At 59.0% G+C, this 26,293-nt stretch overlaps 9 protein-coding genes and 1 pseudogene across 10 annotated transcripts; 5 read left to right on the top strand and 5 right to left on the bottom strand.

Moving 5' to 3' along the window:
• Window positions 1-34: 34 nt before the first annotated feature.
• SPRG_06227 (hypothetical protein) lies at window positions 35-739 on the bottom strand (the record flags this gene model as incomplete). The annotated part of the gene is made up of 3 exons (XM_012345616.1): window positions 567-739; window positions 268-522; window positions 35-220 (listed from the first exon to the last, which is right to left on the bottom strand). The coding sequence occupies exons 1-3, from the start codon at window positions 723-725 to the stop codon at window positions 35-37; spliced, it is 600 nt and encodes a 199-aa protein (XP_012201006.1). The 5' UTR covers window positions 726-739.
• A 380-nt stretch (window positions 740-1,119) lies between these two features.
• On the top strand, window positions 1,120-3,435 carry SPRG_06226 (hypothetical protein; the record flags this gene model as incomplete). The annotated part of the gene is made up of 6 exons (XM_012345615.1): window positions 1,120-1,531; window positions 1,578-1,822; window positions 1,874-2,162; window positions 2,244-2,497; window positions 2,542-3,275; window positions 3,322-3,435. The coding sequence occupies exons 1-6, from the start codon at window positions 1,146-1,148 to the stop codon at window positions 3,433-3,435; spliced, it is 2,022 nt and encodes a 673-aa protein (XP_012201005.1). The 5' UTR covers window positions 1,120-1,145.
• Window positions 3,436-4,248: 813 nt separating this feature from the next.
• SPRG_06225 (hypothetical protein) lies at window positions 4,249-6,663 on the top strand (the record flags this gene model as incomplete). Its single annotated transcript, XM_012345614.1, has 7 exons — window positions 4,249-4,658; window positions 4,702-4,958; window positions 5,002-5,249; window positions 5,272-5,569; window positions 5,613-5,988; window positions 6,036-6,405; window positions 6,499-6,663. The coding sequence occupies 7 exons, from the start codon at window positions 4,249-4,251 to the stop codon at window positions 6,661-6,663; spliced, it is 2,124 nt and encodes a 707-aa protein (XP_012201004.1).
• An 83-nt stretch (window positions 6,664-6,746) lies between these two features.
• On the bottom strand, window positions 6,747-8,668 carry SPRG_06224 (hypothetical protein). Its single transcript, XM_012345613.1, has 9 exons — window positions 8,556-8,668; window positions 8,217-8,505; window positions 8,117-8,168; window positions 7,848-8,059; window positions 7,704-7,789; window positions 7,552-7,651; window positions 7,370-7,504; window positions 7,132-7,319; window positions 6,747-7,082 (listed from the first exon to the last, which is right to left on the bottom strand). The coding sequence occupies exons 2-9, from the start codon at window positions 8,484-8,486 to the stop codon at window positions 6,773-6,775; spliced, it is 1,353 nt and encodes a 450-aa protein (XP_012201003.1). The 5' UTR covers window positions 8,487-8,505; window positions 8,556-8,668; the 3' UTR covers window positions 6,747-6,772.
• A 197-nt stretch (window positions 8,669-8,865) lies between these two features.
• SPRG_06223 (hypothetical protein) lies at window positions 8,866-12,009 on the bottom strand. Its single transcript, XM_012345612.1, has 5 exons — window positions 10,579-12,009; window positions 10,070-10,532; window positions 9,716-10,018; window positions 9,345-9,668; window positions 8,866-9,294 (listed from the first exon to the last, which is right to left on the bottom strand). The coding sequence occupies exons 1-5, from the start codon at window positions 11,976-11,978 to the stop codon at window positions 8,932-8,934; spliced, it is 2,853 nt and encodes a 950-aa protein (XP_012201002.1). The 5' UTR covers window positions 11,979-12,009; the 3' UTR covers window positions 8,866-8,931.
• A 480-nt stretch (window positions 12,010-12,489) lies between these two features.
• On the bottom strand, window positions 12,490-14,124 carry SPRG_06222 (inositol-3-phosphate synthase). Its single transcript, XM_012345611.1, has one exon. The coding sequence runs from the start codon at window positions 14,091-14,093 to the stop codon at window positions 12,540-12,542; it is 1,554 nt and encodes a 517-aa protein (XP_012201001.1). The 5' UTR covers window positions 14,094-14,124; the 3' UTR covers window positions 12,490-12,539.
• An 826-nt stretch (window positions 14,125-14,950) lies between these two features.
• On the bottom strand, window positions 14,951-17,485 carry SPRG_06221 (hypothetical protein; the record flags this gene model as incomplete). Its single annotated transcript, XM_012345610.1, has 13 exons — window positions 14,951-15,547; window positions 15,598-15,730; window positions 15,791-15,861; window positions 15,914-16,027; window positions 16,081-16,218; window positions 16,265-16,361; window positions 16,409-16,461; window positions 16,509-16,556; window positions 16,600-16,766; window positions 16,828-16,940; window positions 16,988-17,101; window positions 17,148-17,215; window positions 17,258-17,485. 13 exons carry the CDS (start codon window positions 17,483-17,485, stop codon window positions 14,951-14,953), a joined length of 1,941 nt encoding a protein of 646 aa, XP_012201000.1.
• An 864-nt stretch (window positions 17,486-18,349) lies between these two features.
• Window positions 18,350-18,966, top strand: SPRG_06220 (ATP:cob(I)alamin adenosyltransferase; annotated as a pseudogene; the record flags this gene model as incomplete). The annotated part of the gene is made up of 1 exon: window positions 18,350-18,966.
• Window positions 18,967-20,158: 1,192 nt separating this feature from the next.
• Window positions 20,159-21,891, top strand: SPRG_06219 (hypothetical protein; the record flags this gene model as incomplete). Its single annotated transcript, XM_012345609.1, has 6 exons — window positions 20,159-20,731; window positions 20,780-21,118; window positions 21,164-21,369; window positions 21,422-21,512; window positions 21,554-21,666; window positions 21,714-21,891. The coding sequence occupies 6 exons, from the start codon at window positions 20,159-20,161 to the stop codon at window positions 21,889-21,891; spliced, it is 1,500 nt and encodes a 499-aa protein (XP_012200999.1).
• Window positions 21,892-23,012: 1,121 nt separating this feature from the next.
• SPRG_06218 (hypothetical protein) lies at window positions 23,013-25,969 on the top strand (the record flags this gene model as incomplete). Its single annotated transcript, XM_012345608.1, has 5 exons — window positions 23,013-23,028; window positions 23,176-23,252; window positions 23,298-24,250; window positions 24,300-24,630; window positions 24,684-25,969. The coding sequence occupies 5 exons, from the start codon at window positions 23,013-23,015 to the stop codon at window positions 25,911-25,913; spliced, it is 2,607 nt and encodes an 868-aa protein (XP_012200998.1). The 3' UTR covers window positions 25,914-25,969.
• Window positions 25,970-26,293: the final 324 nt, after the last annotated feature.

Raw genomic sequence — 26,293 nt, 5'->3', positions numbered from 1 at the left:
TGCCGTGAATGTCACCAAACACATACACGGGACTCTATCCATGCATGGTTTCAAGTGCGCGCACGTGGTACGCATCCTCCTCCAAGTGATCTACCTCCATGGTCACGCAGCGCGCTTCGCTTTCAAAGATCGTCGCCACTTGCTGCGCGAGCGCGAGCAGATCCGTGCTAAACTCGAACGAGTTGAGGTATTGGATCGCCTTGAGTGGGTTCGTAAACGCCTATTACATGTGGCGTCTGAGGTGCGCGCACTCGTGCGCGCCTGTACCTCGCTCACACGCGCGGCGACGCGGTTCGGAATTTGCTTGGGAATCGCCCGAAGCACGTTGCTGGTCGCAATGCTCACGTGGCGCCCGAGACCCGCGGCGACGTGACGCTCGCGCGGGCCATCGTCCGTCACGGAAAACATGGACGGCGCCATGGACCGCGCCGGCTTCTTCGCCCGGCCTTGGACCGCACTGTCGCGCTCGGTCGTGAGTGCTTGCACCTGGAGTTGCATCTCGGCCATTTGATCGCGCAAGCGCTGCAGCTCGACATGAGCACAAGAGGATGAGACGAGCAGCGAACCTGGATCTCGAGAAGCTGCTGCTTGTTGAGAATGTCGGCCTCGGTCTGGCGCCGAGGGCTCTGGACCGCATGGCGGAAGTGCTTGGCCGCGCGGGGGTACGCTGTCCGCGGCGACCCGATAGCGTCAACCTTGTCTTCATACGTCGTCATCCCGTCCATGCTCGACCTCTTGGAGGACTGTAACTGGACCTGCCCGTAACCGCTTCGACTCCAAAAGCCGGAAATAAATCCGGTCGCGCCGAGCCCAGTGTACACCACGTGAAGAAGTGTACTATTCTATGCACCCTTGGCCAGACCTACACATTGTACGCGAGCTCAACCGCATGCAGTGGCGTGTCGTCCCAGCATCCGCCAGCATCGCGCACGCCAATTCCATCGAACTAATCGCGCCTTTTTCCATACGTTGAGGGTGCAGCTTCTAGCATTGCTCAAGGCCGCCCTGGCTCTCAACTCAATTGCACGCGTTCCGCAGCCTCGCATCAGTGGGCTCTCAAGCTGCACCACCCGCTAATGTACGCTTTGAATGGCATGACACTCGATCAAGTGCGGACAAGCCCGAAACCGGATTCAGTGTAACCGATGGACGAGGCGGCCAAGGTGCGCGAGGCGGCATGGCTCGTCGAGGACGCGTTCGCTGGCATCGCTCGCCCGCACCCCGACTGCTCGCAGTCTGTCAACGTGGCATGCTTTAACCTCTCGTACCGGCTGTATTACCCCCGGCGGCTCGCGGTGCTCCTCCTCCTCCTTCTCTCGTACGTGGAAGTGCCCTTTTGGTGCCGTGGTGTCGACGCCCGCGCGCCGTGCGGAGACCCCGGTGCGCCTGTAACGCCGCTGACTTTTAACCTGCCGACGCTGTCGCGGTCGACGGCGTTGCTGGTCGAGCTGAGCTGCCTCGGCGTCGTCGGTGTAAGTGATCTTCTTCTCGTGGTCGCCCTTCGGCGCCACTTTGCCGCTCGGCGCGATCGGTAGGTTTAGGTACTTTGGTGAAAAAGGTTGACGACAAGGGGCTAGCGTCATGGTGCTGCTGCTCACGATCGCTGCGTGCATGAACCGCCTTTTCCTCGGTGACGTGGCAGCACAAATCGCGCTCTTCTTGCGACTCGGGATTTTTGTGCTAACATTTCAGACTGTCCGGAGCACGTACCTCAAAATGTTTGCTGTGCTCAACAAGGTCCAGCACATCCTAAGTCTCGTCGCGGTGTACGTGTGTTTCTTTGGCTGGCTCGCCACGATCCTCTTTCAAGACACCGCCGAAGGTTTGACTCCGATTTGTACGGTACCGTCGCATCTCACGCGCACTCGATTAGGCGGCACCATGTCGACGTACGTCGAGTCGTCGTGGCAGATGCTGATTTTGCTGACCACCGCCAACTTTCCCGATGTCATGTTGCCCGCGTACAACAAGAGCCGGTGGCAAGCATCCTTCTTCATCTTCTTCCTCTGCTTTGGGCTCTTCTTCCTTCTCAACGTCATCCTCGCCCAGATTTTCTCCAACTACCAGCAAATCGCATCGTCTGAAGCGATCGACCTCGACGACAACCGCCAGCGCATGCTTACCGAGGCGTACGATATCCTCAGCAGCATGCGGCCACCGCCGTCCCCTCTGCAAGAGAAACAAACGCTCATGTTCTCGACCTCGCCACGTCGACGCCCGCTCGATAGTGAGGCCGGCGCGAGCCTCGACGTTGCCTTGTGCCATCAACTGCTGCTCGAGTTGCAGCGGTACCGTGCGGCACCACGTACAACGCAGAGCCATCGCCTCTTGATTGTGGAGGAGCTGGATGTCAAGGGTCTCGGGCTCATTGCGAGACACGACTTTACACGCCTTTGCGAGGTCATGCTGGCGACGACGCGCGCTCGGTTGCACCAGCCGTCCGAGGTGCAGCGCTGGTGCCCGCGCCTGGCGTCGACGCATTGCTTTCGCGCGTTTTGTACGTCATCCTCGCCTTCCGTCTCTCATCGCGCATCTCGATAGGCAGCATGGTGCAGCATCGGTTCTTTGAGCTCAGTATCGACGTCCTCCTTGTCCTCAACGCATTGGTTATTATGATCGAGTTTGCGACGCCGGCACATGCGACCGGCTTGCGCAACTGGGAGCTCGTCGACTCGGGCTTCTCCCTTGTGTACGTGCTCGAAATGCTCTGCAAGCTGCTCGTCTACGGCGCCAGCGCGTACTGGGATGACGGTCGCAACCGCTTTGACGCACTCATCACCGTGACGTCGCTGATCATCGATGTCTACGCCTACATCCCCAATGCGTACAACGACCACATGATGGTCAAGGTGCTATTAACGACGCGCTGTCTTCGGATTCTTCGGCTCATCATGAACATCTCCCACTACCGCGTCATCTTCCTCACGTGGCTGCGACTCCTACCCGTGGGCAAGAGCTTGCTTCTCGTGCTCTTTTGCAACATGAACCTCTTTGCAGCGCTCGGACACGTGCTCTTTGGCGGAAAGATCTCGCCGAGTCGCATGAACAGCGAGTTTCCGGCCTCGAGCTACACGACGAGTGGGTACGCGGCCAACAACTTCAACGACATTCCGAGCGGTATGGTGACGCTTTTCGAGCTTCTCGTCGTCAACAATTGGTTCGTCATCGCCGAGGGTCACGTGCTCGTGACGTCGATCTACGCGCGGTTCTTTTTCATCGCGTTCTGGCTCCTCGGCGTGATCTTGACCCTCAACCTCTTTGTTGCTTCGATTCTGGTACGCAGTGTACCTGTGGCGATGGCTTCTTACATGCGATGCGTAGGATGCGTTCGCGTTGGAGTTTGCTTCAAACCAACGTCAAATGAGCGTCCTCAAGCCGCTAGCAATCAGCGACACCCGCAGCCCCTTGGCCCACACGTCCCTGCCATCGCCGTGACAGCAACAAAGAGCATCGTACTAGCTAACGTTACGTAGTTTAACACCTCGATCTACATGATACACAGTGGCGTTCCGATGTCGCGAACATTTGACCTTGGAGCCAGAGGCGAGTCACGCGAGCCATCCATTTTTAGAATCAGATGTCAGGCGCGAGATGACATGCCTTACGAGCCGTCCATTTGCGCTTATCCACGTAGTCGGTGCAGCTCGCTTCCTGCGCATAACGCGACATCGATAACGACAAAGATTCGTTTACTCGTATTAATCGTTGGTCTTTTACGCTAAAGGTGCGAGCAGCAAGAAGATATGGAGACAACAATGACCACAACAGCTGTGATGTGGCTCGATGTGGCTGGATGCCTGGATGTGGAGTGCACATCCCAATAAATGTCCTATTTAGGATCCAACCCTATCAGCCTTCGCTGCAACACAGGCGGCCTTACTGAGGAAGCACCAGCCTGATGTGTGCGATTTGTCTGTCTACCGTGTGTCCTGCAGTAGAAGGGGACGATACTATTGTGAGCTGTCATTCGCCTGCCTGTGAATGCGAATCCGTACTTCACTACCAACACGACAATCCATGGAGCCATGAAGAGGGTTTCTCGTCATCATCATGCCTTCAAGAAAGCAGCGCACATTCCTCTGCTCCAAAGCAGTATCCAGCAATAGCCTGCGCACTGCGGCTATGCGAGTTGCCTTCGTCCATCAAGAGACAGCGATGATGATGGAGATGATGATGTCCGAGGTGCCTAATTAGGATCGACACCCGATCTTGCGATCAGCAACGTGGCAGTGTCAAATTTAGTCAAGGATGCTCCAGCAACCGCTGCTCGAGCTCGGGCCCGAGGACCGCCATCGGGTCACCAAGGCCGCTTGGCTCGTCGAAGACGCCGTCCGCGGGTATGAGAAGCCGCATCCAGACGCCACCTTACGAGCCGTGCAGCTGCTAAAGCTCTACTACCGGCTACGCTACGTGCGCTGGCTCGCCGTCACCGTCCTTCTCTCGCTCTCGTACATTGAGACGCCGTATTGGTGCACCAAGGGTGGAGACCACCCGTGCGGCGACCCCGACGACGCCACGACGCCGCTGACGTTTGGCACGATTTGGCTCTCGGGCCGGCAGTCGATGGCGGTCGAAGTCGCGTGTCTCGCAGTCATTTGGGGCAACGATATCCTCCTCCTCGCGTCGCTCAAACGCAAGTACGCGGCGCGCCAAGATCGGTACATTTCTCTCTCCGCTTCACAGCTCTCTCAGTCGGATTAGGCTCGCTGTCTCGCTGTTGTACATGGCCGCGACCGTCAACGTTGTCGTGCGCCTCGCCGGTAACTTTGCCGATGCAGGCCGCGTCGCATCGTTTCTTCGTCTCTTGATCTTCATTTCGTCCTCTCGATCCGCGCGAGGGACGTACCAAAAGCTCTACTTTGTGCTTGGCGAAGTCGGCAACCTCCTCTGCCTCGTGGGCATCTACGTGCTCTTTTGCGGCTGGCTCGCGACGATTCTCTTCCGTGACACGCCCCAAGGTACACTGCCGTCCGCCGCCTTGCTGAGCAACTCGTCGTGTAGCCGTCATCACGTCGTCGTTTGTCGAGTCGTCGTGGCAACTGCTCATTCTTCTCACAACGGCGAATTTTCCCGACGTCATGATGCCTGCGTACGCGATGCACCGCGCGAACGCACTCTTCTTTATCTGCTTTGTGTTTTTCGGGCTCTTCTTCCTCATGAACGTCATTTTGGCCCAAGTGTTTTCCAACTTTCAGTGGGTCGCGGCCCGCGAGGCAGCCACACACGCCGCCAACCGTGACCGGCTCCTCGTCAAAGCTCGCCGCCGTACAGAAAAGACATGCCGCCGCCGCCGCCGACGAGAACGACGACGCGTACATTGCGATGGACCTTCTCGTGTGCTTCTTCACCGAGCTCAACCAGTACAAGGTCGTCAAGGCGCTCAAAGAGCGTCACATGCGGGACCTCTTCCACGAACTCGATGCCAACGACGACGGCCGTGTGTACTTGGCGCAGTTTATCGATCTTTGCGACGTCGTCCGCGTCTACATGCGCCTTCACCGCCCCAAGCCGAGCGAAGTCGACCGGTTTCTTCCAGCACTGGCGACATCCCCCCAGTATCAACGTCTCTGTACGTGCCGACTGTCACTGTTGTATTTTACTATAATGCGTAGGCGCCTGCGTGACGCACCGCCGCTTTGAACTCGGTTTTGACGCGCTCCTCGTCATCAACGCGGTCGTGATTGTCATCGAGTTTACCACCGCGATCGACAACTTTTCCATGTCCGAGTCGTGGTCGCAGTGGGAACTGGTCGCGACGTGCTTCTCGTGCCTCTTCCTTCTCGAGATGCTTCTCAAGCTGCTCGTGCTCGGTGCTCGCGAGTATTGGCACTCGGGAAAGAACCGGTTCGACGCGCTCATCACGGTCACGTCCTTGACGATCGACATTTACGCCTACATTCCCAACGCGTACAACAGCCATACAATGGTCAAAGTGCTGCTCTTGGTGCGCTGCTTGCGTCTCCTGCGGCTCATCATGGCCGTCAAACGGTATGAGAGAGCTCTACGGTGATCGATGCTCACTCTACCGGGTGTAGCTACCGCGTGCTCTTCTCGGCGTGGCTGCGGCTCCTCCCCGTCGGCAAGAACATCCTTCTCGTGCTCTTTTGCAACATGAACCTCTTTGCCCTACTGGGGCACCACCTCTTTGGCGGAAGCATCTCGCCGGCCACCATGGAGTTGACTCATCCGACGGTGTCGTATACCGTGAACCGGTACTTTGCCAACAACTTTAACGACATTCCGAGTGGCATGGTGACGCTCTTTGAGCTCCTCGTCGTCAACAACTGGTACGTCATCGTGGATGGTCACGTTGCCGTCACGACCATCTACGCGCGGTTCTTCTTTATCAGCTACTGGATCGTTGGCGTCATTGTGACCCTCAACCTCTTCATTGCGTCGATCCTGGTACGCTGTCCAGCATCGCGCGCGGATGCACTGACACGGTAGTTAGGACGCCTTTCTCGCCGAGTACGTTCAAGAGCGCTCGATGCCGACAAGAAGCAGGACAACAACGGCGACGAGGCGTCATTGCGCAAGAGCCTTTCGCTGCGCCAGCAAGCAGCCTCCAAGCGAGCGCAGCAATTGGTTGCCACCGGCGACAGCCACGAGACGAACGATAGCGTCGAGCAGTTGCGCGGCGACGCGATGCATCCCAGCGTGTAAGCAGCATGAACAGTCAACGACGTGTTTGTTTGCTATGGTACACGCTAATAAGGGCTCTAGTCGTCGTCGTTGTCTATGGCGGCGGGGAGATGGAGGAGGTCTTGATAAATTACGCTGCGTCGCCGCCAAGGCAGCAGCACATGGACTGCAGGCACTTCCAGAGGAGCGACCCAAGCGTCTGCGGCGGCTCTGGAGGCCGCCCATACAGGAACGGCGTCGACTCGTTCGTCAGCAGCGACGCCGACGTGACGGTTGTCGTTCCGAGCACCTCCGAAACGGTCACGGACCTCGAGAACGAGTTGCGCTCCTCCGTGATGCGGCTCGTCGACTTCTTGATCGCGGCGAGCGGCATGCGGTACAGTGGTGCGGCGGTACCACCTGGTTTGAACTGTTCGTTCAGAGTACGGAGACCGAGCCACCTAGGTTGACAAGGATGACGTGATCAACCCCAAAGGTTCGTGTTGGTACCGGCAGACTTCGTTGCAGCGATGGGACTCGAGGAACTTTTCCATGCCGTGCGTCCCGAGGTTCCCCGAGCCAAAGCCGCGGCCGTCCGCCGTGTGGATTTGCGGGTCCGTATAGCTGTCATTGACGCCTTGGATGTCGACGACCATGAGGCGAAAGTCGGACGAGACAAAGGTAAAGTGCGAAAACGCCTGCAGATGGGTTGATTCGCACCAATTGCAGTCCTCGTGCGGCAGTGTACCTGCGGTGTGTTGCGCTCGCGCTCTTCCGTCGTGCTTGTCTCCTTACCGACAAACCCGTTGTTGTTGCTATACTTGACGTACTCGCCGGGAAGGTACTCCTCAACTGAGCACACCAAGTCTTGTCGATCCCGCAGCTAAATGGACCCGTACTCAATACTCGGACTTCAAGTCGACCATGTACCTTCAGAAGCCACGAGCTCGCATATTTGACCTTGAGCGGAGGTTCGTGCTCGTTGTAGAGCTTGGCGTAGTACGCGCACACGGCTTGCATCTCGACATCGCTAATGACAGGAGGCGCGTCACCCATCCGTTTCCACAAAGTGACACGGATACCATAGATATGCACTGGGCTCGGCCGCGCCCATAATGACTTTGGCGACATAGAGCTTGCCGTCGTTGTCACCATTTGTACCCAAATCCTATACCGTGCCCATCGTCATTTTACCACCGATTTTTGAGGTAGAGGCAGTGGAATACCTGGAGGTAGTAGGCGTTGCGGAGCTGGCCCGTTGCGAATGGGACGAGGTCCAGCTTGACAATGGTATGGCACGAGTTCCACTCGAGCGTGTCGGCGTCAAAGCTGAGCTTCTCTGCCCTTTCCTTGAGGAGGTGGGAAAAGTCGGGCGGGTTGTGGGGCACGACAGTCTTCATGATAGGCTGCAGCGACTTGGGTTTCCGTTGCACGCCCGCTAGACACGACAAGAGAGAATGAGGCCTCGGGCTGCCACGACGTTGCCATATCGTACGGCGCTGGGAACTCGTGCCCGTCATTTCGTTGATGATTTGCGTCTTCCGCTCCTAGCCACGCACCATGTATCCATCGTCGGTCGTGTCGATGCCTCGTACCATGTACTCTTCTTCCGAGAGATGGCCCGTGTCCATGAGCAGCTTGAGCGTATTGAGCTTCTCAAAGTGGCTGTTCTTCTGCTGCTTGTCCACGGACTTGTCGTCGCGCTCGATGCGATGGACGGCAATCGGCAAGCCTGGCACGACCGTCGTATCGATGTCTTCGTCGCGGACCTCGGGCACGACCGCGAGCGGGCGCGAGCTCATGGCGAGGACGTGCGAGTTGTAGCTCTTGCCTTCGTTGGTCCGTTCTCCGGTCGCAGGCAGCATCCCTCGAGCTTCGTCGCGCCTACATATACGAGCCTGTCTACCTCGGTCATCACCTCCATGTCGACGTACGTAGAGGATGATGATGAGGTCGTCGTCGCGGAAGCAGGTCGTCCGTGGTTGCCGCGCGCTGCCGTCGTCGTCGTCGTCGTCGACGCCCGTGGGAAACGAAACACCCTGTTGCGAGTTCTTGTTGTTCCAAGGCCGTATCCGGACCGCATGGGTACGGATACCACTTCCGTATCCGGACTCCCCGCGCGACTTGCGGTTTGTATACCACAGTGAGCCAGTCAGTCGCCGGAGCACGAGAAAGTCCTTCACCGCGTACGCGACCTTCTGGTATGCACCGAAACTTCCCTCGTCCCTCCAGTGTCAAGTCAGATGACGGGCATGACATACACACTGGTCGTTTCTTGCTCGTCAACCCAGAGTATTAGAACTTGATCGTTTAGTTGCCAAAGTCCATGCCGGTGACGGGGTCGACTTCCATACTCGCGTTGGCGCCGCAGCTAAAGTGCACGAGCGATCCGTTGGGGTACACGGCAAAGATGGTCGTGTCAATGCGCTTCTTGCACACGCCGCAGATCGTCTTGGCGTCAATTTCGACCGACTCGGAAATCCGCTCGACGCGGTCGCACTGCACTTGGAGGTTGTAAATGTTGGAGAGGTTCCGCGCGAGCATTTGATCGCGGACTTGGTGCGCGCTGTGCGGCAGAAGCTGCCCGAGGAAATCCGTCACCTTGGCCAGCGGCGTCGACGGCGGAATGAGCTCCAGCGCCGTGATACCCGGCAGCTGCTTGGCGTGGCGAGCCTACACCTCCGCCATTGCACACCGCACGAAAGAGGAAAAGGACAACATACCATGACGAGGTGGGCAAACTCGACACGGTCGACGTTGTCGAGGTCTGCAAAGCACAGCTGCAACAGCAGCAAGAGCGCCTTGTTGGTGCCACCGCGGCCCGACGACCCGTACTTGTCGCAGTAGGCTTCGGCGCCGGCGAGGTCGTCGCTCATCGCCAGCATCGAGTGCAGCGCTTCGTCGTGGAAGCCGCCGCGGCCACAGAGCACGACAAACTCGGCCCGCAGCGGCGACGCCTTGACTTTCGACATGAGCGCCGAGACGTCGTACGCGGATTCCGGGGCTTTTAGAAACTTGAGCAAACGCTTGCGCGCGACGCCCAACGCCTACGGGCACGCACTCAGTATCCATCCATGTCGACAAGATCGTGTACGCCCGGTTCGCGGCCAGGATTCGACTTGGACGGCACGTCGCCGTTGGCGATGAGCTTGAGCACTTCATCGAGGTACTCTTGCGCGAGGCGCGTGTGGTGGGGGTTTTCAATGTCGAGCGCGATGCCCTTGCCACCGCCCGACTCGTCGGCCATGATTTCGAGGTACTTTGCCGCGACAGACGCGTCCGACGAGTGCGCCTTAAGGTGCGCAGCCACATCGGCCACGACGAGCTTGGGTAGGCCCGGCTTGCGGCTCGTGAAAATGCGCAGCCCCTCTTGCGGCGCGGCCTGGAGCACCCATTTCTACGCCACAAAAGTATGAACTTGATACAATCCAATAATCCGTCAACAGACCGAGTGGGTATAGACGAGCGCGGGGTCGTCGAGCGTTCGCAAAAGCTCGACGGTCGCGAGAACCCCGGACGCGCTGTCATCGACCGTGCTCTGAACGTACTCGCCCGAGCCCATGCGCGCGTAGACGTCCAGTGCGTCGAGGAGTCGGCCGTGGCGCTCAAACAAGAGGCCGAGCTCATAGTACAAATGATGACGCATGAGGAGGCTCTGGGACGAGCCCATGTCGACGTGGGCGCCGTCGCCCTGCGCATCCAGCGACGTGAGGAGCGTCGTAATGTCGGGAAAGCGCTGAAAAAGAATGAACAAACGCAGCAGCGCCGTGTCCACAGCCTCGGCGCGCTGCAGATCCTTTGGCACCGACGCGATCGAATTGGAGCGCGACGAGAACGCCCGGTCGCGGCTGCCCGAGCGGGACCGATTGGGCGTGGCAAAGGGCGACTCCTTCGACGCGCTGCGGTCCCGGCTAGACAAGCATTATATTCGGATGCGCGATGCGACACTGTCGCTACCTGGCATGTTTTTTGATCATCTCGAGCGACTTCATGAGCGCCTTGGTCGCCTGCTGGTGCAGCTTGGTCGCGCCGGCCGACGCAATCTCGGGCGCCATCACGTGCGCGTGGTCTTTAAGCAGTACTGCGAGGACCGACTTCATATCAGGGCTTGCGCTATTGCCGCGCGGCAAGACGTCCGGCGTCAGCACCGTCGGCTCGTACGCAAAGCTCGGCGCGCAGAGCTCCGGAAAGAACGAGAGCCACTCGCGCGGGTCCATACCGGACCGATAGACAAACTCGACCGCGCTGTCAAACTCGCAGCGGCGGAGGAGGGCGATCGCGACTTGGCGGTGGAAGCGGCGCATGCGGCTCTTCTGCTTGTCACTCGGAAGCGACGCGAGGCTCTTCTTCATGAGGTCCGACGCGTCCTCGATCTTGCCGCGCTCGAGGAGCTCCGTCACTTGCTGGTCCATTGGGGTCTGCTCGATCTTGAGGATCGAGGTCGTCCCCGACGGGTTGAGCTGGGCGACGACGACAACGTCCTCCGAGTCACCAACAGGCCGCGGATCCATGTCCCACTTCATACCGTTGCTAAAGATGGCCGCAATGCGCGGAATCGGGAGGAACTGGACGAGCGACGCGTCGGCGAGCGAGTGGATCTCGACGCCCTTGGACGGAAGCATCGCGACAATGTACGGTGATGTGAATTCAATCGCGGACGGCGGCTTGGACCACGAGATCGAGTTGCGCTCGACCGGGTCGCCCGTAAACGTGATGAAGACGCCGACCGTGTCCATCGCGGCGACGACAATCTCTTCGTTCGGAAGGAGCTTGATGGCCGCGGTGCCGGAACCACCCATGCTCAAGTTGATCGGCGCCGTCTCGCCCGTCTTGTCGTTCATGAGCACGTAGCCATCGCGGCTGCCGACGACGAGCTTGTTGCGGTACCACGCGACGCTCTCGGGCGCTCTCGCAATCGGCAATTCGCGCAGAAACCGGTACCGCTTCTCCTTCGCCTCGAACTGGAACAGCTGGAGCTTGGCGCCGGACGAGGCGCAGATACGAAAGTGGGGCGGCCCACGCTGGTTGACGCAGAGGTGCACGACGTCCTTGGCGAGGTGCAGGTCCGACGCGAGGAGCTCGAGGTCCGTGGCCGCGTGGACCGTGACCGTGTTGTTCGCAAGGACGAGCACCATGCGGATGTGCGGGACGACCAGGATTTGCTGCACGCGGCCGCGATGGGGCAGCTCGTGCGACGCGATCGGGCGGCTCGTGTCCTTGCGCGTGTCGTACAAGACCAGCTTCCCGTCCGCCGTACCGACAAGCACGCGCATGGAGTAGTGCACGACGCACTCGACGCGACCGGCGTACTCGGCGACCACCGACGTCTGCAACGCGACGCGCTTGCCCTCCATCATGGTCGTCGTCTTCGTCAAAGTCAATTGACCGAAATTGTACTATTTTATTTTATTTTAAAGATGTCTGAAAATAAAATGCACGTTCAGATCAGGCGGATCTTGTCTTGGCAGGGCGGGCGACCTGTGCCATGGACGATGATGGACGAAGTGAGAGAAGGGACCGATCGCAATGACAGGTCGGCGCTACCGAGCTCGTGGCGGCCCAAGCGCCTGGCGTAGGATAGATCGCTGGTCGACTGTGGCCATCATGTGACACCGAGCCGAAACCTCGCCTCACTCGAGTGGGATGCCAGTCAAGATTCGACCTTGAAAGCCTTGGGCCTGCAGCACATGAGGATCGAAACCGACGTCGTCTGCTCTCGTGACAGCGGCCAACGCACCTCCAGCCATCTGCCCATGCCTGCGCCTCTCGGTGCTCGGCTCTGTGGGAGACAAGGCGACTCCTTTGGTCGAGAGATGGCAGTCGTCTATCGACCTGACAGATGTTGGGAAATGGAAACAGAAACCCAAGTGCAAAGTGGAAATAAAAATATGTATGAACCATATATCCTATCCGAGAAGTTAGAGGCGCTTGTTGATTTCGCTCGCGAGCTTGTTCTCGAGCTGCATGTAGTTCTCGGCAGGGAGGCCGAGGCAGGCGCGGAGGATGTTGATGATGCACTCGCGCTGGGCAAAGAGCGCGTTCACGATCGGCGTGCCCTTGGGCACCAGCGGCGCCTTGAGCATGTAGCTGAGGATCGAGAGCACCGAATGGAAGCGCTCGGCCTCGGCGGCACCCTTCTTCTGGATCTGGATACGCTCCGCGAGCTCGCAAATGATGACGAGATCGAGGATGAGCGGCGTCGCGAGAAGCGAGTCTTCGCACGTGTTGTGCATGACAATCGTGTTGGTGCCGTTGAGGAAGATCTTGCTCGTGTACTCGTCCATCGCACGCTTCGAGTCGCCGACGAACGGGACGTACTTGATGACGACGCAGTGGTCCGGGTGCTCGCCCTCGTTGAAGAGGATACGGTTCGAGTCGACCATGTCATCGACGACGTTCGACTTGGAGATCTCCTTGGAGCGGAACTGCTGCGGCGCCGACAAGTTCTTGCCGTCGTTGTTGCCGAGATGGTTGTAGCTGACAATCGAGACGGGCTTGATACCGGCGCCAACGAGGAAGTCGACGAGGACCGACTTCATCTTGGTTTGGCCCGACTTGAAGTCGTCACCGCCAATAAACACCTTGTGCTTCTCGGCAAGCTCGACGACACCCGGAACGAACGTGTTCTGGGGGCTGCCGTTGATGTACGAGGCGCCTTCAAGGATCGACGCAATGGCAAACACGCTCGAGGGCGAAACCTCGTCCTCGCCGGCCTTGATGGCCTCAAGGATGTTCTCGGCCGAGTCGTTGACGCCCTCGACAATGTCCGAGAAGCGCTCCGTGTTGGCCGACCACAAGACAATGACCTTGTCGCAGCCGTTCGACTTCTTGAACTCACGGATGTGCGAGCGGATCGTCTCGAGGTTGTCCTGCTTGGAGCCCTGGAGGACGTTGTCGGCGCGGTCGGCCTGGTTGGCCGCGATAAAGTCCGGGTAGTAGATGGACGGGAGCGGCTTGATCTTCTCCATGTGCGGGATGAGCTGGCGCTGGAGGTCATAGTCGAGGACCTTGGCGCGCACCATGGCATCCGCGAGGTTGTGGCCCGAGATATCCCAGCCGCCAATGACAAAGTCGTTGGGGTTGACCATCGGCAGCATGTTCTTGAAGGGCACGTAAACACCCTCGCCCTTGTTGTTGGTACCGAGGCGCACCGTCGACGACTGCGTGACCGAACCAAAGTAGTCGGCCTTGTGGAGGCCATCCTTGTCCGTCCACGTCAGGCCGAGCTTGTTGGCGAGCACGCCGGCGACGAGCGTCGAGCCGTTGTTGCCGCCGAGGCCGACGATCATGACGCCGAGCTTGGGCACCTTGGTCGACGTCGTGATGACGTACTCCTCCGAGACGGGCGTCGCCACGTTGTTCTCAAAGTGGGTCGTCGCGTACGTGTAGTTGGTCGTGATGGCCTCGGCCGAGTAGACGACGTCCTTGCTGTTGACCTTGAAGGCCTGGTTCGAGAAGGCGCTGGCGCTCATGCTTGGCTTCTTGGCGACCACGCAAATTGGGAAATGATCCGCCCCAGATTGCCGTTTTGGCGTTGGCGCATGCAATTGGTTAAAATGCGACATTATACGCCAATGAAAACGCGCGGCGTCGCCCCTTTGCATCACACCTTCACGCTAGTGACGCCACGTATCCGGCGCATCCGGATGCGTAACCAACGAGGGAAGCTTCCTCGGGATACTGGGTGCAGGTACCCTCGACACCTAGCTGGGGTTCGGATGACACGATGTGCATAGCATGCCAAGGGGCAGCCCTCGTCGTCGCTCTTTATGCAGGGAGCGACAGCGATGCAGCCACTGTTGGTCCAGTCCCTCGAGATAACGCCGCCAGCCTTCCTCGCCCACCGCCACCTGGTCCGTGTCTTCCGGACGCTTCACTATGCCACGCGTGTATCTATGCAGGCGCATGTCCCATGGCCGATGACGGGAAGCGGTAGGCGCAGCAATCGCCGTGCCACGATGAAATGCATGCTGACGACATCATCATCCTGGCGACGAAATTCGAGCCAAAGAGTATTATTGTCCTCTGCCGTGTCCTAATGTACCGGCCGGTTCAACATACTAGTAGTCTATTCGACACTCGAAGTCCCTTCACGCTGCGGTATGGAACGCTGTGGCCCTCTACAGTACAATGCATATACTGTATACGACATGCGCTGTGGCGACCACCTTGCCAACTCAGCACTTCTCGAAAAGTCGTCCAATCGTCGCCTCGGCTGCGAGTAATGGCGCTGTAGAAAGTCGACACGTCACGCTGCTTGCGAACAAACTTCAACTTTGCAGGGTGCGGCGGATACGCCGCCAGCAGCTGTACGACTTGATTATGAAGATTACCCCTTGCGTGGGCGAAGACCTTGCGACTTCTTCGCCGCGTCTTTGCGTTTCTCACTCCAGCGCGGGGATTTTTCCTTCTTGTTGGTCTTGGTGGACGGCGACGTCTTGGCGCCCGACCGCTTGGGCTCCCGCGACGGCGTCGCGCTCGCCGCCGCACGCGCCGTGGGCTTGAGCGTCTTGCTTGGCAGACGACCGAGTCCCGAGCTCATGCTCATGTTGGCCTTGCCCGACTTCTTGGCGGCCTTCATCTTGTTCGGGTGCTTCTTGGTCGTTTGCTTAGGACGACTCTCGGACGACGCCGCTGCCTTGGGCACCGACGACGATGCTGCCTTGGGCGAGGCAGGCTCCTTCTCGGCACTGGTCGACGGCGACGGCTTGGTTGGCAGCTTCTTGGTGCGGCGGTTCATGGGCTTGGCGCGAGCGTAGCCCTTCTTGTACGGGTTGTCTTCGCCGCCGCGAAGGAGGAGACGCGCAGGCACGCCCGTCATGTCAAACTCGGTGCGGAGCTGGTTGAGGAGGAAGCGACGGTACGTTTCCGGGACATCTTCGGGACGGTTGACAAACACGGCAAAGGTCGGCGGCCGCGCCTTGACCTACGTCGCTAGTGAGCGCCTATGCTATAGAGAGAGAGACGATGGCGTACCTGCGTCATGTACTTGACCTTAAGCTGCTTGCCCTTGACGGTCGGCGGCGGGTGATGGCGGTCCATGGCCGCGAGCCACCGGTTGAGGCGGCCCGTGGTCACGCGCAAATCCCACCGGTTGTGGGCTTCGACGCTATAAGATGGTGGCACAACGCCGGCGTAAGCAACTTTTTTGTGATAACGAAGAACATACACTTCAGGGAGGATACCACGGACGCCCTTGCCCGTGAGTGCACTGATGGGGACCACGGGCACGCCACGGACCTAGTATACAGTGCACACGGTCGCGACGAGAGTACGAAACGTGGGACGGTACCTGGGCCAGCGACCCATCGAGCTCCTTGCGAATGCGCTCGATCTCGGCTGCCGCGTTCTCGACGAGGTCCGACTTGTTGGCAACGAGCACGAGCGCACGGCCTTCGTCCAGAACCTAGCAGCATCGTTCGATCGACCGTTCATCGCAGTGGACCATGGTGTGTGTACCCGCTGGGCAATCGTGAGGTCGAGATGAATCAAGTGTTCCTCGCTGACATCAACGACGACGACGACAACCTGCGCCGAGCTAATCGCATCGTACGTGTCCCGCACCGAGAGGTTTTCAATCTGGTTCGAGTGGTCGCGCTGCAAAGTGCAAAGTGAGACATGAACCATTCCGTCGATTGTGTACCTTGCTAAACTTGCGGATGCCCGCCGTGTCGACAAGCGTGATCTCGCGGTTCTGAAAGTTCCACGACACTTCGACCGAGTCGCGCGTGACGCCCGGCCTAAATCATCATGTTCTGCATTGGAAAGGAAGGTGGGCAGCGCCTACTCGGGGCCCGTCAAGACACGGTCGTCGCGCACAATCTTGTTGAGCAGCGTCGACTAGTGGCCATGCTATGACATCATCGACATCGTTTCAGCGAGCGTACCTTGCCGACATTCGGGCGGCCCACGATCGCGAGCTTGATCGCGCGCGGCTACACCACAGATAAGTCGTCGTCGCACTACGAACAAAGATACGTTTTCGAGCTCTTCCTTGGCTTCGTCGAGGTCGATCTCCTCGGCGTTTTCTTCTGCCGCTTGCGTCATCGCAAACGCAGCAGCATGCTCGTCAACGATCGGCGCGATCAGAGGCACGAGGTCGGGGAGGCCTTCGCCGTGCTCCGCCGACATGATGAGGGGGTCGCCTATCGTGCCCATGAGGCCATGCACGTGGCGAGAGAGGAAGCAATATAGATGTGTGTGTACCCATGCCCAGCGTGTGGCAGTCGTGAATGTTGGGCATCCACCGCGTCGCGTCGCCTTCGAGCTTGTTGGCAATGAGATGGATCGGCGCCTTGGGGTCGGCCTTGCGCAGCCAGCTACGTTGGTTGAAGCACATGGCGTCAACTGCAGCACGACGCAGTACCGTGCAAAGTGCTTGTCAATCTCCGTGATCCCCTCGCGCCCATCGACCAAGAACAAGATCAAGTTGGCTTCGTGGAGCGCGCGCTCGGTTTGCGACAACATGCCTTGCTCCAAGCTAGAGCTGCGTGAGGCCACGGTACAATGGACAGTGCGACGAGTACCTGCCCGTAGGCGCATCGGCGAGACCGCCCGTGTCGATCACATCAAACTCCATACCGGCCAAGTAGCCCTAATTTACATAAGCGCGATGCAATATGCCATGGGCGCGTACGATGCCAAAGCGGCGGTCTCGCGTCGTGCCAGGCACGTTGTGCACGATGGCCCGGCGGGACTTGGTGAGGCGGTTGAAGAGCGTCGACTTGCCGACGTTGGTGCGCCCGACGAGGGCGACGCGGGCGCGCTCGGGCTGCTTGGCTGCAGCGCGGGGCGCCCATGTGTGGTTCAGCGCATGGCTCACCGGCGACGGCGCCAGGAAGCGCGATCGAACGAAGCGCAGCATTCTCGAAACGGTGCACTATCCAATCGAGCGGTTTTGGCAAATTTGATTGGTGCTGATCAAGATATCGCGTCTGATTGGCTGAAATCGTCTCGACCAATCACAACGCGGTGGGCGCCGAAATCACCTCGCGCCGATCTTCGCATCAAAATGCAGCAGCGCTCTCTTAAGCTCTTTCTTTCGACGACGCCAGCAGCAGCGGTCCGAGAAGGGCGATACGACGACGCAGAGCCGGCGAACCTCGGTCATTTTCGCGCTGATGGTGGACGTAACGTTAAAGGCTTTTTTACCGCTTGCGGTGGACAAGGTAGACAAGCTGCTCGGCGACGCGCCCTACGAGCGCACGTTCTCGAATGCATTCGCCCACCATGATTTACGCTGAGCTCCTCGTTTGGTTCCGATTTGCCATCTCTGCGTCTCTGTCAGTGCATCCGAGGTGTGTAGACGACGACTGCCGGTACGTGCCTTGGAGGCTCTAACCATGACAGTGCGAGCCGCGACCTCCACCTTTAGCAGAAAAATCATTTCATTTCAAAAATGAATCCTCCGCTGACGACTCTCTGTCAAGGCGATCGCGTTGCGCTGGTGATGGGCTTGCGACCTCGGGGGGCTTCACCTCGCCAAGTTGCTGCGCGATGATTGGTCGAAATCGGGCCAATGGCCTTTGGGCCAGGCGCGTGGCGCGTATTTTAAAAACATCGCCGCCGTTGTATACAAACCGAGAGCTCTGCGACACCGACCACGAATAAAATCATATCGATGCTGGCAGCCCGAGCTTTCAGTCTTGCGCCTCGAGTCCGTCGCCCCGCGGTCTCGCTTGCCTCCCTCGTCGCCCACCGCGTCTTCCTCCAGCGCCACGTCAGCACCATGAAGGTGTACACCAAGACCGGCGACAAGGGTACGTCGCAACTCTTCTCGGGCGAGCGCCGGCCCAAGGACGATGCTGTATTCATGGCACTCGGCGACACGGACGAGCTCAACGCGCAGATCGGTGTCGCCTTGACGCACTTCCAGAACCTGCAGCTCAAGACGACGCTCGTACCCGGCCTTGAGTTTGCCTCGCGCCTCGAAGACATCCAGTCGCGCCTCTTTGACGTGGGCGCGAGCGTGGCCACGCCACTGAGCTCAGCAGGCCAAAGCAAGATCCGCCGCGCCCAGTTCGACCCGATCAACGTCACGCTCCTCGAAAACTGGATCGACGAAATGGACGAGCATCTGGAGCCGCTGCGTAACTTTATTCTGCCGAGCGGCGGTGGCTTGACGTCGTGCCATTTGCACGTGGCGCGGGCGGCGTGCCGTCGGGCTGAGCGCCGTGTCGTCTCGATTGGTGCCGACGATACGGACCCGGCCGTTGTGCAATACCTCAACCGCCTCAGCGACTTTCTTTTGTCTCGGCGCGCTTTGTCGCGCACCTCGAAGGCAGAACCGAGACGATTTGGAAGAAGCAGCTCGTGTCAAGCGAGCCGACCAAGACGACCGAGTAGACCTTCTAAACTGCCTGTTATTGATTGGAACTAAATGCGTCGACCGCGCTCCCGGTGGAGACGGGAATCGCGCCCTGTGAATGCATCTCGATCGGGACTGTTTCGCTCACCTTCGCTGAGATCGCGGTGGACGCACGCGGTACGTGCGAGACTATGAGTCGTTCTCAAGTACACGACGTGCGCTGCAGTATCTACGGGGCATTGGCAAGGTCGTTGCGAGACACAAAACGTTGCGGGCTACCATATCGACGAGCTGCAGCATCGTCCTGCCGACACTGAGATGTGGATGCGCGCCCTGTTACCACCATCACCAAGCCCCGGCGGCGATCCAATTCATATTTACTGCGCTACGGTCGCATCGCTCTGCATGTCAAGGCAAAAACCCTTGACGTTGCGTGCTAGAGGTGATCCATCGGTGGTTCATCGTCGGGTTGTGTTTGCCATTGATAGCGTCGCGTCCCAGACGTGCACGTCACCGCCGTTCTGCGCTTGGTACGCGTCCAAGCACTGGTTCGAGCCATCGACGGGCACCAAGCCCGAGGCGAAGTCTAAGTTCGAGATAGATACGCTCGTTGATAGCACTGAAAACGGCATGTGGGACGACGTATCGCCCTGCGCACCACATATTCTCTGTCGTTTGCCAACCCCAAGTCCAGCGCCAATGTCTTGGTTAAGCAGCTCGTGAGTACCACGGCCATACATGCTACGGTTGGACAAGGGCGTGGGCAATCGTGTTGTTGTGCGCCAACGACAAGTGGCCGGGATCGTCCTCGGCTTAAATTGCTCAGTTCTCTGGTTCGGATTCGCCGTTTAAACTCGTGTGAGTACGGTGGAAGTCACCTATCTCTGCACACTCTTCACCACGCGTACCACTCACTTCGATAGCTGCATACCTCATTCGACGATGTCCTCATGCTAGCGCTCTGGGGCCAAGTCGTGTGCCAATCTATCCACACATCAGGTGAGCTATGGGCTAGACCACCCCCTCGGAGAGATAACGCGCTGCTGCACACGCATCGGTATAACCACTTCTGCACTTGGCGATGCAGTTGTGGCCGCTGCTTGCGTGTTAAGCGAGGACACTGACCACCGCTGCCGTGCTGCCACGAGTGCGATCTTTTGGTTCACGCTGATTGGCTAGATTTAATTTCGACTGGAAAGTGCAACCTGAGTCTGGCAGGTCATATTGGATATGCTGCGGAAGGTGGCCAAGTCGGCCGACGTTGTCGTCGTCGGCGCCGGTGTCGCGGGCTGCTCGGCCTTTTACGGCTTAGCCAAGCGCAACCGCAACACGGCTCAGCGTGGCGCACCGTCGTCCTTCAAGCCGATGCTGCTCGACGCCATGTCGCCCATGACGCTTACGAGCGCCCGCGGGTCGTTCCAGTACCGCAACTGGTGGCCCAACGCCGGCGAAGAGGCCATGATGCGCCTCGTGTCGCGCTCGATCGACCTCATGGACGACTACGCGGACGAGATTGATCTCAATCGCAACGGATATCTCTTTGTGACGCGGAGCGAGCATCAAGTTTCTGTCTTCCGCGACCAAGCGCTGCGCCATGAAGCCCTTGGCGGCGGCGCCCTCCGCGTGCACCACGGGTCCCTCGATGCATACAATCCGTCGACGGCCGCCATCGACCGCGCCGACGGCTGCGACTTTATACTTGGTGCTGACGCTGTCGCATCGGCTTTTCCTTCGCTCGCTGCGTCAGGGGCCATCGGAGCGCTCCACGTCCGTCGCGCGGGCTCGCTCAATCCCTTCAAGATGGTACCGCATATCCAGTTGCAGATTGCGTTGAACGTCGGTCGTGCGTAGGGCAACTACCAACTGACAAAGGCCACCGAGTACTGCCCGCACGCCGAGGTCGTTCGCGGCAAGATGGTCGACATCCACGCGACTGGCGGGCGCATTTCGGGCATCACTGTGGTCATGCACAACGGCGACAAGCACTTTGTGGCAACCCCCAAGCTCGTCCTCGCGCCTGGACCGATGTTGCAGGATACGCTGCAGCTGCTGGCGAAGAAGGATCTGCTCGGCGAACCGCTCCCGATCCAACACGAGCTCCATGCCCGCGTTATCTTTGACGACCCCAAGCACATCATGGCCTCGACGGCACCGCTGACCTTCGACATGGACCCGATTGGGCGGCTACAGGTACATTTGCTTGCAGCGATTCGCATGGGCGCGAGATCGTTGTAGTTTGCGCCGGACGAACGACGCGATGGCGATCCTCTGGCGCACGCCAACTTCCCCGCAGGTCGTTTCTGCCTTCTTGACAAAACGACCATGACTCTTCTAGGCGTCCACGTGCGGCCGTATGGCGACGGCAAGGCGCTCGCGGTCTGGACCTACGACACGGCGCTTGTGGACCCCGTGTTTCCGATCCAGACCATCTTGGATCCGCGGTGCCTTTCATGGTGTTTTATGAGTTGACACATTGATACTGTTTGTGGATAGGTACGGCGAAATTTGCGTACGGGGCCTCACGCCGCTCTTTCCTCAAATGACCTCGTATTTGCGCGACCCCCACGTCCTCGCGTCCATGCAGGTACCGACGGCATCGAATCGATCCTAGTTGATGAGAGGTAGGTGGACGGCGGCTACTATTGCAAGGCACCCGACAACCGGCCGCTCATTGGTCGCTTTGCGCAGAGCGTCGATGGTCTCTACTTCCAAGCCGCCATGACGGGCGTCGGTCTCATGTACGACTGAATTTTGAAAAGCCAAAGTGATCCGAACACGCGGGTAGGTCAAGCGCAGCTGCCGGAGAGCTCTTGGCAGCGACGGTCATGGGCGACGTTCAGTTTGAGAACCCGTCGACGCCGCCGCCGTTTGCAGCGTACGCCGATGCGCTGTCGCCGAACCGGTTCCAAGACGAGGCGTATCGTGAGTCGATCGAGGGCATGCAGACGTCTGGTCAAATGTAATGGATGGCAGTGCTATAGCTTGATGGATTGTTGTCATTACACGTCCCTTGATGGTCCTGTCCTTTGCTATGTCGAGTTTGTTCCATATGCAATTTGCTAGTTTGCTTGAGCCAGAAGAGCATTTGCGCGGCCTTGCTGTTACGAAGCTGGCGGACGCTATCCTTGGAGGGTGTTTTAATGTCATTTCATTGGCCAAATAGCATGCGTATTTCGATCAATCAAATGCGATGAAAAACGAGCCATGGCGCCACCTTTCGCCTCCACGCGCCTCTGACGCGCTATTGAAAGTTTTTTAAAGGGTCGGCCATACTTGGCACACGGATAGAAGACACTTAGGGGAGTAGGAAACGCTGCGTGGGGCTGACGTTCGAGGCACAGAGTCCGAGAAATCGATCCCGAAAGATATCAGATGATGAGGTTTTGACCGCCGATGGCTCGTGTATTGCAATGACTGTGGACGAAGAGATTGCCCACTTGCATGATGTACGATTGAATAGACAACATACTACAAAATGATGAGTTCTGCGACCTGACAACGGGTCTAATGGAAAGCCATCGGCGGCCAAAAACTTGTCATCTGATATCTTTCGGGATCGATTTCTCGGGCTCTGTGCCTCGAACGTCAGCCCCACGCGGCGTTTCGTACTCCCCAAAGTGTCCTCTATCCATGTGCCAAGTATGGCCGACCCTTTAAAAACTTCCAATCGCGCGTCAGAGGCGCGTGGAGGCGCCCGGTGGCGCCATGGCTCGTTTTGCATCGTATTTGATTGGTCGAAATATGCATGCTATTTGGCCAATGAAATGGCTTTTTGTGCTGGCGACCTAACCCTCGGAAAAATGACTGCTCTGTCTTGGAGACCAAGGAATGCAACACAAGTCGGCCCTACGAGATAGACGCGAGAACTATGATAATAATTGTACAACCAGACAGAGTGCCAGAGTGCTGCTGGTGAGCGGCCAATCAGTAACTCTCGCGTCGCAACTGCGCCGTCGTCCAACTTCAACTGCAACGTTGACGGTGTTGTCGTGGTGCTTCTATGCTTCAGATGGGCTTCACTGCTAACGCGCCCGAGCCGTAGCTTGTGCGGGTACCAATACGACGTGAAGCGTCCGCGCTCTCTATGTTGTCGGTGGACGGTGTGCATACTCGTTGTATCAACGACGCACGAGGAATCAACTTGGTCAAGCGATGCCACAACACATGGCCACAAGTAGTATCTTTCATCCCACACGCCTTTCTTTTCTCTGTGGCATTCATTTCAACATGGTCCCTTCTCGCGTCAGTCGCGGCGCTCGCAGCCGCGCAAAACGCTACGGCGGACGATCTGGACGCGCGTGCCGAAGCCATCATTGCGGCCATGGTACGTCGCCACCTGCATCCGGATGCAAACTCAGCAATCTCGTAGACGCCGCATCAGTGGATCGCTCAAATGGCCCAGATCAACATTGGGTACATCACGTACCCGGACGGCTCGCTGAACGAGGCCGCGGTCGCCCAGTGCGCGCGCATCGGCGTCGGCGCGTTCCTCAACGGGTTCCTCGACGTCCACCAATGGCGCTCGATGATCTCGCGCATCCAAGCCATTTACGCCGAGCATCACGTTGCCCCCGTACTGTACGGCCTCGACAGTCTCCACGGCGCCAACTACGTGCACGGCGCGGTCATGGGCCCGCAGCAGATCAACAACGGCGCGACCTTCAACCCGGCGCTCGTCTCTCGCTTTGGCGCCATCACAGCCCGCGACTTGGCGGCGGCCGGCGTCAACTGGGCGCTCGCGCCAGGACTTGACGTCGCGCAGCACAAGCGCTGGCCGCGCGTGTACGAAACATTTGGCGAGGACCCGTACTTGACGTCCGAGCTCGGGGTCGCGGCCGTCAACGGCATCCAGTCGGTGCGCAGCGTGGCCGCGACGTTCAAGCACTTTGGTGCCTACGGCGCGTCGGCGACGGGCGACGACCTCGGGACGGCTTTCGTGTCCGAGTACGAGCTGCTCAACTACTACACGCCGTCGTTCACGGCGGCGATCCGCGCCGGCGTTCTCTCGGGCATGACGGGGTATGCGTCCATCAACGACGTGCCCATGGTTGTCAACGAAAAGATGACCATCGATCTGCTGCGACAGGACATGGGCTTTGACGGTGTGCTCGTCACCGACTGGGAAGACATTTACCACCTCAACTTTGTGCATCACTTGGTCAACTCCAACATGGAGGCGGTCCGCGTCGCCATGACCAAGTCGTCTGTGGACGTGAGCATGGTGCCGTACGACGCGAGCTTTGTCGGGTACGCCGAGTCGCTGCTCAAGGCCGGGAAGCTGCCGGCAAAGCGCTTCCGCGCATCCGCCAAGCGCGTCATCAAGTACCATCACTCTCTTTTCTGTGGACCCTACCCTCACATGGGCGTGTAGACTGAAGCTCCGGCTGGGGCTTTTTGACGCGCCCATGCACGGCGCCGAGGACGTGGCGCGCGTCGGAAGTGGCGCGGACCGTGACGCCGCACTCGATATCGCACGCGAGTCCATCGTGCTCCTTCAGAACAAACAGGATGTGCTACCACTGCGGAACGAGCCGCGTCTCTTCTTGACGGGGCCGTCGGTCGACAACATTGGCTACCTCTGCGGCGGCTGGACGTGGGAGTGGCAAGGCCGCCGCGACAACAGCGTCTTTCCGGGTAGCCAGTCGATCCGTGCTGCATTTACATCGATGTACAAAGACGCTTCCCGCCTTTCGTTTCTTCCGGTACGTCATCCAATCGATACGATCCGCGATGCGACGGTCTCACATCAACATAGGGCATTGACATTCAAGGCAACCATGTTGGCAACTATAGCAGTGCGTTAGAAAAAGCCCGTGCAGCCGAGTACACGGTCATCGTCGTCGGTGAGGCGCCGTACGCGGAAAGCTTTGGCAACATCAAGGACGCGGCGCTGCCGGCCGGGCAGCTGCAGTACATTCGCGACATTGCCTCGACCGGCACCAAGGTGATCCTCGTCCTCGTCGAAGGGCGCCCGCGCCTCCTCAACGGCGTCGCCGACGTCGTCCACGCGGTCATCGACGCGATGCTGCCATGCCACATGGGCGGCCAGGCCATCGCCGAGATCATCCTCGGCGTCACCAACCCCAGCGGCCGCCTCAGCATGACGTACCCCAAGGACGCGACCAAGGACAACATGGTGACGCCGTACTTCCACCGCAAGAACGGCGTGTGTGTGCTCACGGGCGCGGCGTGTCCGGCCGAGTGGGAGTTTGGCGCGGGCCTGAGCTACACGACGTTTGAGTACTCTAGCTTTGCGCTCAGCGCCAACCAGCTCAACACGTCGTCCGAGTCGCTGACGGCGAGCGTCGTCGTGACCAACACGGGCGCGATGGCCGGGAAGGAGGCGGTCTTGGTCTTTCTGAGCCAAGGCGCGCGTGCGTCCGGGACGCCCGAGACCAAGATGCTCAAGAAGTTTACAAAAGTGTCCTTGGCGCCCGGGCAGTCGACCACGGTGACGTTTCCGATTGGCTTCAACGACTTTGCGATCTACAACGGCGGCATTGGGTCGGGTCTCCTCAAGTCGGCCGAAGCCGGCGCGTACTACGTTGGCGTCAAGCCCGAGACGGTCTGCGACGCCAACACGATCGGACCGCTCTGTCAGGCATTTGCGTACGCGCCAAAGACGGTGCTGGCCCAGGTGTTTCACTTGCACGACCGGTCCAGTGTGTCGGCGACCGTCGTCGCAGGCCATGGCCACGCCCTCAGCGTGCCAAAGCGGCTCGTGGGCCTTCTCGGCAACTTGCCCAGTGTCAACAACTGGGTACTGGACGCTGTGCACAACACGCTATCAATTGTGGGCTCGGGGCTATGCTTGGGTCTTGTCGGCGACGGCCTTGGGCTTGGCGACTGCACGACGCCGGAAGAGCACCAACTCTGGCGCCACGATGCCGCCACCGGTCAGCTCCGCCACCTCGCACGAGTCGATCAATGCCTTCATGTCACCGACAACGACCTTGTCCTCGCCGCCTGCCACGTCACGACTTAAGTGGCGCTCAAACGACGACATTTGATTTTGAAGATACGAAAACGACTATAGACAAGTGGGTTGTTGTTTGTGCAGGTACTATCGCATAGCACGATCTACAGAATCTCGCACCGGCACTCGGGAGAAAATGCGAGAAGGCTTCCCGGACGGTTGAGCAAAGTGTAGTATCCTAGCATTGACACTTGGTGACGACGAAGCGCTCGCGACTGGATGGTTGAAGTGGCCTGTCGATGCGCCACGTGCAACTTCAACATGGCTGTCCATCTCGGGATCCCCATGGATGTCACGAGCCGCGACCGTTGCGCATACGTTCACGTGTGTGGCTGCCGTGTTGACTACTGAAAAGGACTATTTAGTTGGTACTAGCTAGAGTCACTCTG

Source organism: Saprolegnia parasitica, assembly GCF_000151545.1.
Source record: "Saprolegnia parasitica CBS 223.65 unplaced genomic scaffold supercont2.24, whole genome shotgun sequence".
Taxonomy (NCBI): domain Eukaryota; phylum Oomycota; class Saprolegniomycetes; order Saprolegniales; family Saprolegniaceae; genus Saprolegnia; species Saprolegnia parasitica.
Note: the sequence above shows the minus strand (reverse complement) of the source record. Positions and strands in the feature narration are given on the sequence as shown.

Coding starts and splice junctions, on each gene's coding strand:
- SPRG_06223 (XM_012345612.1), bottom strand. CDS start 11,978: ATGATGGAGGGCAAGCGCGTCGCGTTGCAGACGTCGGTGGTCGCCGAG. Junction 9,669..9,715: donor ATCCTGGCCGCGAACCGGGC/GTACACGATCTT, acceptor GCGTGCCCGTAG/GCGTTGGGCGTCGCGCGCAA. Junction 9,295..9,344: donor AGTTTGCCCACCTCGTCATG/GTATGTTGTCCT, acceptor GCGGAGGTGTAG/GCTCGCCACGCCAAGCAGCT.
- SPRG_06222 (XM_012345611.1), bottom strand. CDS start 14,093: ATGAGCGCCAGCGCCTTCTCGAACCAGGCCTTCAAGGTCAACAGCAAG.
- SPRG_06224 (XM_012345613.1), bottom strand. CDS start 8,486: ATGCTGCCTGCGACCGGAGAACGGACCAACGAAGGCAAGAGCTACAAC. Junction 7,652..7,703: donor GAGCCCAGTGCATATCTATG/GTATCCGTGTCA, acceptor TCCTGTCATTAG/CGATGTCGAGATGCAAGCCG. Junction 7,083..7,131: donor CGCTGCAACGAAGTCTGCCG/GTACCAACACGA, acceptor TTGTCAACCTAG/GTGGCTCGGTCTCCGTACTC.